Source organism: Merops nubicus, unplaced genomic scaffold (assembly GCF_000691845.1).
Source record: "Merops nubicus isolate BGI_N331 unplaced genomic scaffold, ASM69184v1 scaffold23793, whole genome shotgun sequence".
Taxonomy (NCBI): Eukaryota; Metazoa; Chordata; class Aves; order Coraciiformes; family Meropidae; genus Merops; species Merops nubicus.
The window spans coordinates 101,965-113,266 of record NW_008597291.1 but is presented as its reverse complement, the minus strand read 5'-3'; the positions used below and the strand labels follow the sequence as shown (position 1 = coordinate 113,266).

General features: G+C 40.7%; 1 protein-coding gene across 1 annotated transcript in view; it reads right to left on the bottom strand.

The window, feature by feature from the left end:
• Window positions 1–627: 627 nt before the first annotated feature.
• The window catches only part of SMPD3 (sphingomyelin phosphodiesterase 3, neutral membrane (neutral sphingomyelinase II)), a 33,191-nt gene continuing 22,516 nt past the window's right edge, over window positions 628–11,302 (bottom strand). Inside the window, exons 4-7 of the mRNA XM_008936662.1 lie at window positions 8,868–8,957; window positions 8,032–8,095; window positions 2,894–3,056; window positions 628–1,432 (exon numbers count right to left, since the gene is read on the bottom strand). Coding sequence (XP_008934910.1) covers window positions 1,331–1,432; window positions 2,894–3,056; window positions 8,032–8,095; window positions 8,868–8,957 — 419 coding nt within the window. The 3' untranslated portion in view covers window positions 628–1,330. The remainder of the gene's footprint in view (window positions 1,433–2,893; window positions 3,057–8,031; window positions 8,096–8,867; window positions 8,958–11,302) is intronic.

Genomic DNA, 11,302 nt, shown 5'->3' with positions numbered 1-11,302 from the left:
CCCACATTTAAAGAGCTGAGGAGGAAAGAACATATGAATTGGATGGCAAGACCCCTGTTAAAACCTGTGAGTGCATAACAAATGGAGAATTGTGTCTCACAGACATAAACAAACCCTCTGCCCCTAGGAAGAAGCTACTTAAAAGCGAGAGTCCCAGTTCTAATCTCTACTCTCTAGCTAGCCGTGCTACACTTTCCCTTGAAGTGTACTGATTCCTTTAGAAAAATGTGAGGTTATCTTGCCTTATCAATCATACACTGTTCTACACTTCCCCCCCCCCGCCCCGAAATGTCACATGTTTATTTTAACTCTATATCTAGCATGCACTTTACAAGCTATTTCCCACTTACCCTTTCTAGCTAAGGCAGAATGTTGGCTTGGGTGTTACCAACAGTACTACAGGAACCTATTCGTTCTACTGTAACATACATGTCGTCCCATAGCATAATTCAGAACTGCCCCATGTATGGGAAAGAAAGAAAAGATGTTAGAGGGGAACTTAGTTCTTAAGGGAATCCACTATGCTTAGAAAGCTGAAGGCCAATTCTGGAGTCATTATTCAGACAAAACACTTGTTAATTTCAGTGAGAGCACAGTTGGAATAAGGGTAGAACTGTGTTCTTGAAAGTCTTAATTCCAAATGTTTTAAGTATCCTTAAGTTGGACAGGAAGATACTGGTCTGCAAATCGAATAGAGTTTGTGTGTGTTTGTTTTCAGGTCTATCTGTAATGACAGAAGGGTTTGCCAGTCCCAGAATGCCTTGCTTTGGCTGGTACCTGATTTTTGAACTCAATTCCATTCTGATACTCCCCACGGTATCTTACTATTTTATCTCAGAGTGGCATGCAGTGCGGGCGCATGCTACTGATGCAAGCACGCTACTACAACTTTAACAGGCTAAAAAAAAGAAAAAAGCTTCAGCTTATTAGTTATACAAAGAAATGATGCAAAAACCCATTGAGCAGCACTAACTCACAGACTAATTACAAACTAAATTGTGCTATATATTAGTATAAAAACATGTTTTAGTAAGAATGGCACTGGTTCAGAAGGAATTAGGACTTCCATCTTGGTTCTCTTCAGTCCACAGTGAAAGCATTGTAGTACAGGCCTGCCCTGTTGCCTGAGCAACTTGTGACTGTGGCTTTTGGCCACAGCTGCTTCCATTTCTTCCCTTTTTATATCCACCATTGCTGGTACATTCTTGGAGGAGCCCAGGTCAGGTCTGGTCATCTTGCCTAACATGGCACCAGAATAAGTTTGTTCTCTCTGATATATTCTTAATATCATTAATGTTTCCCTCTTCTGATCTCTCAAAGCTGGTCAGTTTTAAGGGTCATCTTCTCCTGTAGACACCATGAGACGCATTGCTACTGGTAGGTGGTCTGTCAAGCCTGCTAACTGGGTAATAAAGCTGAACTCCTCCACTTCCTGTGGAAGGAAAACAAAAGGAAGGAAGAATTGAAAACTGATCTCTTTCACAACATACCAGGACTCAGCGTTTATGACTGGTTTTGGTTTCCTTTGAACAACCTTGATGTATTAGCAGATGTATGGGACCAGCCTAGCCTGGTGGGGCCAGTGGTAAACTGGCTGCCAGACATGGCATGTCAGCATGGTATGGTTGGTGAGGTGAACCATTTCTATGACGTACAGCTGAACTAGTCCAGATGAAATCTGCTGTACCTTTTCTTTCCATTTACAGTAACAGCTGTGTCGTTCTCAGCGGACTTCTGTGTAGAGCTGCAGTAGGTAGTCCATGGCTGGAAGAAGGTTCCCACCCACCTGGCATGAGGACCTGGCCATACCCCGCTAGATACGGCATGCAGTGAAAAAGGAGACCTGGCCTCATTAGATGGAGGTGTTAAACTTTGTGTGAACTTACTTAAGGTGATGAGGAACCCTGCTTTTCATATCTCTGAATTCCAGCTTTTGTTCTGGCAACTTTTTACAGGACCAAATTAACATTCTGTAGGAAACACTGTGTGCTTCCCAGCTTCTGAAAGCGGGATGGAGCAGCCTTAATGCTCACGTGACACAGTGCAGCCATCCTCTCCTATGGGCCAGGGACTGACTTGGCGAGTACTTTGGGAATTGCTTGCAGGAAGCTCAGCTCTTTTAGTTATCTTTATGCTGCCAGCATGAGCCTTATCAGAGTCATAATCTGCATCAGAAGTATTCAAAGATTGGTTTTGGTGCTGTTTGTGCAGAATGTGAGATAGGTTTACCATACAGGTGTGCCATGGGCATTTGTGCATCTGAAACGGGAAGCCTTAACAGGACTTAACTGCTAAGCTGCTGTGTCCACAGGGCACATGCAAACAGAGCACAGACAGACTGAGGTGTCATGCACTAAGCTGTGCTGAACTTCTGTCCCACAGGGACTGCACTGGGGTATGATAAAGTGTGAACTCGTTTCTCGTTTTCATCGCAGAGGTCTGTCTAAGGTGCGGTCCTGCACTGAAGAGTAGACAGTGTGCTGCAAGTTCCCATTCCGATTAGCTCATGCCAACTGCCTTCGTATCACAGACTTGTAACTTAGGTTTTCACAGGCATAATAAAAGAACATCCAGACACTGGAAAAGATTAAAAAATATTCAGACTGCTGTCATGGAAAACATGAGCCAAAACACTTAGTCTGGCAAAAGTGTAAGGAATGGAAACAGGCTTTGTTTGTGAAGAGCAGCATATCTACCAGCATCCCTAAACTAATCTTAAATTTGTTTATGTAATAGGTTTACAAACTCTGAGCTTACATGCAAAAGTAGAAGATAGCAAAGCAGCAGGGTCTCTTTGAATTATGAGTTTGAACCCCAGCAGAACAGGCTGCAGTGCCATTCAGACAAGTTTATCCTGGGAGTTACAGCTCTTTTTGTCAACTCTGAAACTCACCACTTTCCATTCTAGGTAGAGACCTTCTTCTGTATAGAGCATATAGTCAATCCTCCTTCCGTTTCCTTTCAATGATGCCTTCCTCCCCTTCTGGCTGGAACTGTGGTTCTTGCTGGTGGGATAGACTAAGTATCCTTTCCTTCCTTCTTCACTTTCCAGCACTCTATTTCATTAAAAAACAGAACAAGTGCTTTAAATGTTTGTTTGTTCTATCACCTGGTGCATTATCTAGATTCCAGATCCCCTTTGAGGGCAACACACATCCAAAAAGGCTGCTAACACTTGTAAAGCGCGTGTGCTTCCTGATGTGTTTGCAATAAGGAGGCTGTACTAGCTGCTGACAGTGCTCTTCAAGCCTCACAGCGGGTGTTGTGCTGGTGGACCTACCCTTGTAGCTAGGAGAACAACCCTCAGAGAGGAAGGCTGTGCCTGCCTGCCATCTGCAGTACCTCGGAGCCCACACCCACTCTGCTGATTTCTCTCTAGCAGAGGAGGAAACTGTTGGCATGGATTAACCCCAGTACTTTGATACCAGCTTCTGCATTCTGATCAGAGTGACTCCTGAAATTAAGACAATCAGCTTTACAGACAGGGTATGGATGAAGAATGGTTTTGAGGAGCACACCTTTGGGCATGTGGTAGTTGGTTTGGAGCAAGCCTCAGCATCGCACTGCTGTGTCTTGGAGCCCAGGCTCTTAACTGCACTAAGAATGACAGCCTAATTTATTTGATTGCTGTATGTGACACTCTTCAAGCTCCTCTACAGACATGGACTGACTCAGCAGGTGTGTTAGTCCTGTCCCAATCTTGCACGGTGATTACTGAGCCTAAAACCACATACTGAAGCCATCAAAATTAAGAATTGGTTTTCTAGGTACCAGTCTTGTGTTCAGGCAAATAAGCTATAGCTCTCCCATTAAACTTTTTAGTTTGGGTGCTTCAACCTTAACAGTAAGCTTTATACAAGCTATTAAGGCCCTAAACAAATTGATCCGACTTTTCAGTTAGCCCTGCTCTGAACCTGACTATGGACCAGATAACCTACAAAGGTCCCTGCTGCTCTATAATGCAATAATTCTATGTAGGTGTGCTATTCTGTGTTGTTTTACTGTGGTTCTGGATTTGAAAGGAAACTTGTTTGACCTTCTTATATTCTCTTTAGAAGCTCTACCAAAGGAGTGCTGAAGGCAACTGACACAATTGTGCATGCAGAAGCAGAAGCTGCAGCTGGGAACTGCACATATAGGGCATTATGTGGGCAGTCAGTATCAGCTGTTTGCATGATAACTGTGCATGCAGAGCCAGACAGATTAGGTTGTGGTTTTGCTGTCTGGCTCAAAACACAAAAAAACTACTTTCAAAACCACTTCCTGAAAAATCCTTTTCCTTTACTTACCTGCCAAAACCTGAGCTCAAGGTTCTGTGGTTTCCCTTGTAAGAGTTGATTACGCCATTAAGCTACATCATCAACTGTCGCAGGAGAAACACTGAGCCATGAACTTGGGTCCTAGCAGGTACAAAGCCTTTAATTTCACCTTGGAAAAAAATAAGATATTTTTGATCATCCAGTTTTGAAGACTTGACTATGCATGGGTTTTATGGAGTTTGGTTTAGGAATTTTTTTTAATGCATGCACGTGAGAGTACGGAATGAAGGAAAAACAAGATACAAACACCAGACTCTCGTGATGTGTTTTAATGTTTGAGATTCAGGTGTTTTTTTGGTCAAATATAATCTCTTCAGAAGGATCTGAATGGTGGTAAAGGGAACACAACACTTGCTACAGCTGATCAGGTTTCAGTACTGTTATAATTTTTAAGTTTGGGTCAATGGATACATACAAAAAATTACTTTGTGCCTTCAGAAGGTAACAATGACAAAATCCTGGTCGTATAGTTAATTAATTGGAAATTTTCTTAAACCCTTTTGGACGTAGGTATTGGAGGTTCTTGGAGTTTACTGTAATTAGTTTATGATAGTAAGCTTCCTTTTACATATTACTCAGTTTTAGACTGTCAAGTAAAAACTTGTGTTAAATTAGCTTACTGTTTGCACCCCATTTGCAGGCTGATTCTACAGAGAGCTACTGCAAATGATTCACTGCCTGAATTTCTTTTTTCTAGGTTCAAGAAAGCTAGCTCTTTGATAGGACCGACCTCTTTCAAAAACTGTGTTTATATTTGGCAAAGCTAATTAAGTAACAAAGCAGAAGAAACTGCTGATGAGGCTGCAGTACTACTGGAAAAAAAAAAAAAATCTTATTTGCATTCATTTAAAAGACGAATTTGTTTTATCCTCAGTTGTGTCCTTTTAAAAGACTGAATGCTGTGTATTCACTTAATGTGCACAACTGCTCATGGAAGGGAAATGTTAATTTCAAATGTATGAGGAAAACAAATTGTAAATGTACCTCTATCTGCTTCTGACTAAAAACCGTACCACATGACAGGCAATGGTTTGCCATTCCTCTCTGTAGGAAGTAGACACAAGTACTGACATTTGGCTATGCCATGCTAACAGTTAAATGGTAACAATTTAATTGAACATAACTATGACTTAGTTGCATAACTAAACCTGAATTTTGTCAGAATAATTGTCTTAATTCAAAGGATACAAAGGAGAGGATAAAAAGTAATTGAAACACTCTTTTTTTCCTTGTAAGATTTTCAGTCCCAAGTAACTGTGAAGTTTAAGTGACATTACATTCAGGTGAGAGGCACCGAAGTTAAGAAAACCTTTTCTTACTGGTGCTGCAGCCTTTGCCCAGAATTGTGTGAGCCACTATCCAGCAGTGGAGATTGGGAAAATTTGTATTTAAATCTTGTTTTGTAGCTGTGCTGTAATGTGCTCTCCTGTGCCAGACTCTCTTCAGGGTTTAGAGACAAAACTGGGCTTATTCCAGTGCTTTGCTAGGAGGTGACAATCATCTTTGTGAGATGAGATTATTTGTGTGTATTTCGTGGAGCCTGTCGGAGCAGAAGCTTGTGTGGCTTCCAGCACTATGGCAGGGCCCGGATTGTTCCATCTAGCTTATTAATTGTTCTATTATTATAAATGACTTGCTCACTATTTGCACAGAGTACATTCCTCTAGCTTGATGTTTTACGTATGCTGTACTTAACATGGAAGAGATATTTAAGAACTACTTGTTCTGCTAGTTTTATGGCCTAATTAGTTCAGTAATGTGAACTACTTAATTTTATTTATAAACTAGAAACTGGTGCTGATAAAGAAATAATTCTGTGGATCACTTACTTTGCTAACTGAAATGTCTGTAAAGCTTGATCAAGGTTTATTGAAAAATTTGAGAACGGATCAATTTGAGGCTGTAGCCTGTTTTGCTGTGTACGAAGGGTTGTTAGCTAGACAGTGCTCCACAGCATCTGTGCTACTGAGCATTTAAATGCCTTAAAGCCCAGATTCCATTAACGGCTGTAAGTTTTACTGAATACATTTAGAAGGCAGAAAGTCTTAATGCATATTCTGTTACCAACACTCAAGAATATTTTCCAGTTACCTAATCCTGAGGTGCTGTACATACACATAGGTAGCAGAAATAATACTCTTAAATCTTTATCGAGCATGTGATGGCTTGTTAAGTCATGCAATTAGGCCATTAATTTCCACTGACAAAATACAAGTAACTGTTCAGGGAATAAAACAAAATACCCCAAAAGTAATTTGGTGACAGATTGTCTTAAAAGGGCACTTGAAAACACAGGGGTTTTTTTTCAGTTTTAGGATTTTTTTAATTTGTTTTTTTAAAGAGCCCCAAGCCAGCTTTTAGAACCATAAAATAGAATGTTACACCCACATACAGATTTGCGTTTGCGAATTTGATTTTAGGGCCAAATTACTTTACTTTTGCTTTCCAGAAATTCCTTTCACATGTACCAGATTCATGTTTTCAACACGTGAATAGAAATGCCTGGAAATTCCACAGGCTCTTGAATGTGCAAAGCGTGACTTGCTGTAACAAATCCTTATTTTGAATATAAACTAGACCCAGACCTTATGTCCAGAATTCAACTTATTCATTCAAAACTGATACACAGACAACTTCAAGGGGTAGCCTCACCTAAAGCACTCGTGCAATGCACTGTACTTAGTAAAAATGCCAGCACAAACTGTGCCTATATAATGTACCATTTCCATTATGTCTGCTAACCGAGGCATCTGCACAGACTCACTAATTTGAGTAACTTCACCTCCTTCTTAAGTTTTGCTAATGAATAGCTAGATCATCTTACAGTTAACCACAACAAGAACACAACTAGTCCATTAAACTAGGCTGCAAGGGAGAGAAGGTGCAAAAAGGATCATGGCATTCATTAAGTGCTGCTCTAAAATGTACAAAGATTATTAGTTTCTTTCTACTGTACACGTATTCAAGAAACTTGTCTTAAGACTTCTTCAAATTAAATACTCTTGTATTTCTCAAGTCCATGAGCTCAAACCAAAGATACCTGTTTCTCAATGTCAAACACTTCTTAAAAGTAATGCTGCACTAGTGCTACTGATAGATATTAAGCCATATTTCTCATTAGCTCTGCTGTGCTATTTCATTCTCTTCTGTTTGTGAACTTGCTTTTTGAGTTGTATTGAGTTCTGCAAGCTTTATAAAATGAGTAACTAGTTGTTAGGTTGGGGGTAGTGTTTTAAACTTTATGGGTTTTTTATTTGAGGAAAATTACATTTCCTATGGTTGCTGTCCTTTACAATGCGATGACGATAGGCCTGGCTGCCTGCAGAAGCACTGTGAGACAAGCTGTCCTCTTACCCTTTTGGTAGTGCTCAGAGTTTCCTGACCTGTGGGCCTGGCCAGGTAGGACCAACTCTACACACATAAAAACACTCACTGCACTTGCCCTCATCTTTTGAGCCACTGAAACCAATTCTATTAGACTTCAAGAAGCAGCCATTTTTCCTCCCTTTTTTTTTTTTTTCTTCTTCCTCATGTACCCCTGAGTAAAAAATTATGTTTGCTTGCTTTGGTTGGTGGCGTCATTTTTGTTTCTTTGTTTTGTTTTTCACAGTCCATACATCAGCCCTCTGTTTGTGAAATGTTCAATAGCAAGCAATGAACTGGCTTTTTAAGGAATTGTCCAAAGCATGTGTGAAGATTAGAATTGGCATACTTCTGTAGGTTATCTGGAGAGCACACTTCTTCATCATATAATCCTTCAGGATCCAACAAGGTACCTGTGAACAGAAAGGGAGATGTGACTGTCCCAGCATACCTCCTGGGACTTGCCTCTGGGGGCACAGGATCCCTGTGGAGGAGATGGGGCCGCTCTGGCTGAAGGTGCTTTGTGTTCACTTCTCCTTTCCCCAGACATCCTACTGCCTGCCATCCTTCAAAACGCTACCTTGGCTTTCCTGTTTCTCAGCCCCAATGTCTCTGATTTTTATGATTTTCTGCTACAACAGAGAAAGCCACATTGTAAAACAGTTCCACGTTCTTACTTCTAGTATCTTCACAGTTACAATTGCTCCCCTAGAGAAAGTATAAGTCCTGATCTAAAAGTTCACCAAGTTCAACTGAGTTTCATCAAGTATGAGTATCTTGGAGTTCCATGAAGTTTTTTTATGAGATGAACTCTATAAGCTCATAGTGTTGTTGAACTGCTTTGTTACATCCTCACTTACAGCATTTGTAGAACACCAAATGAAACATTCTGATCAAAATCTGCAGTCCTTCACTGCATGCAGAAAGTACAGAAATAATAATTTGGCTTTTAACCTCCTGTCCCAAAATAATCTGGAGATTGTTTTAAAAGTAGAATAGGTGTGTGAAGGTGGACTGAGGTTTGAGAGCTCTGTTTGCTTCTTAATTACAATTAAACGAGAGACTGTAACTATTTGGTCTCGACAAACTCCTCCGGCCAGTTAGCTACGCTACCTGCTGCATATAGATGTGGTGTGATTGACAGACAAGTAAATGTCCATACACCAACACTGGAGAAGGTCTTACCGATTGCCCATGGTTTATCCTCCCCAGGACCAATTCGACATGGGTCTTTGTAGTGCGTAAACAGTGAATGCTGTTGCTCCAGCTTGTCGTCTGCAGGGAAAGAACAAGCCCAAGAAAAGGCACATAAGCTGCGTGTTGTGAACCTGTGAACGTCTGTGTGCTCTTCCACAACAGAAAAGGCAAGTCCTCCTTCTGACTCGTATGCATGTATAGGGTTGATCTGAACCGGTGGAGTAGTAGCTTTACTGCACAGCAGTATCTTGTCTTGATCAGAAATTCCAACAGCTGCTTGCTAATAACAGTGGTTTCCTACAAAGTTCCACTATGAAAGATATTTTATGGCAGTTTCTAGCTGTAAACTGAAGAGAAGATTTTCCAGCACATTTTGTTATGCTGCCATTGCTATTGCATTGCTTACACCGGTACCAAACTCTTGTTGAGACAGATCACAGCATAGAGAACTGGACTGACTGCACAGTGGAACATAAATGGCTGTTTGGGGGGGTGCAGACACAGCTCGGTGAGCTGGAGGATAAAAGTTTGTGCTTTATTTGCTTCAGAAGAATTCACTGCTTGAGTGTTTTCCAAGCTATGATAGATAACAGAAAGGACAGGCAGCTGATAATTTTCTTGGGATATTATCTACATTATTAAAGCCATTCTAAACATCATCAGCATGACCTATCAACTTTAATTAATTTCTTCCTAATTGCTACTGTGCTCCTTGCATTTAAAGCATACAGTGCATCAAGCTCCCAGGATCATTTAGTAAGATATCCTACAAAAATATATATATCAGAATTTCAAACACTGAACAAATAAGCAAGTTCTAGTTTTGTGCACGCTGTTTGACATAGCAATTGTTATACCCGGGAAATAAGTACAACCAGAATTTGAAAATACCAGCTGCTACAATTCCATTTTTGTTAAATGGCAAAGAAGCTGGCAACAGCTCCCAATAACTTTCTTTCTTGCGGCACTTACACCTTCTGCAAGGTTAAAACTTCTTAGCAACACTTGAAGGTTCCCTTGGGATCAGTTCGCCTGTGTTTGGAGCTGCTACTGTAACACGTTTGTCACTGTCTATTGCCAAGACAACAGAATATGTAAGTACGCATGAAAATGGACTTGCTTTGAAGTCAGAAACAAAACTTTGAGCCGTGAGCCGTGTATCCTAAACAGAGTGCAGCTCACAGGCTGTGGGAATCAGATGGGATCTCTGTTCTTGCCAAGGGAGGAGGCGGTTGCTCGCTCCCTGTGAGGAAGGAAGCAGAACACAGACATGGAGTGCAGCAGCACTGTGTGCATAGCTGTAGGCGCTTTCGCCATTTTGTTATTCATGGTCGTGAATACAGCCGACTGTCCGTCAGCCTCTGCAGCCACACCAGCTGATCCCTCTCATTACAGTTTTCTAGCTTCTCCCCCTCCCCTCCCCAAGCTAGCTCTTGATCTTGAGAACATCCTCGTAATTGCAGGGAGATTGAAAGATGAATTTGCCTGGCTATCCTGGAGCTGTGTCAGAGGATCTGAGGACTGACCCTCCCTAAGATTTGCCTAGTACGCAATGCGGGGAAGTGCTCTTTCTCTCTGAACAGCCAGTCGGTTTGTGCAATTGTTCATTTCTCCAAGTTTTCCCTTGTTATATGTCTACAAAATTTCCCTCAAAACCAAGACAGAATAAACTTTTGTGCAGTTTGCTTTGCAACTGTGGCACTGACAGTGACAAGTCACAGCTGAGGAGACAAACCTAACCCATCTGAATGGAAAGGTTTTTTTTTAAATGCTAAAAGGTTTGAAAACTAATAATAGACTTTTATACAGGTCAGTCCAAAGCAACCTGACAGTAAGTAGCTTTATAATAATGTTCCCACCAAATGTGAATTCACTGTATGAACACTGTCATAAACTGAGTTGCAGAAAATTTGTCATGAGGTCACTCGTGGACCTGGTGATCTTAGAAAACTGTACTGTCAGTACATCTAAGAATGGAAGCTTGATATTCACTGAAACATTAATTACTTGCCATGTCAGTCTGTGGAGTGGGAAAGAATGCAGAAAATTATATACAGAATTACAGGAAGCTGATTATTACTTAAAAAAAAAAGTCTCAAGATGTTCAATTCCCTGTAATGCTAACAAATGTCCCTAAAATAATGAGTAATGTAAAAATGGAGAAAACTTTAAAACATTGTTTTCTTTCCTTATGCACTAAGCAAGATTAATGCAATCTAAAAATAAAAAAATTAAACAGCCAGCTTAATTTCTGTTTCTAGGCTGAGTGAATTTTAAAGGGGAGATGGATGTAGATAAGTGCCAGAGATAGCAAAAATAAAATGTATTTTTATAACCCATTTTCCAGTCCTTTTGCTTTAAAAAGACAAGTCACAACAGCATTAATTATACTCTGTGCTTCTGTTGCAAGATTCTTGGTTAGA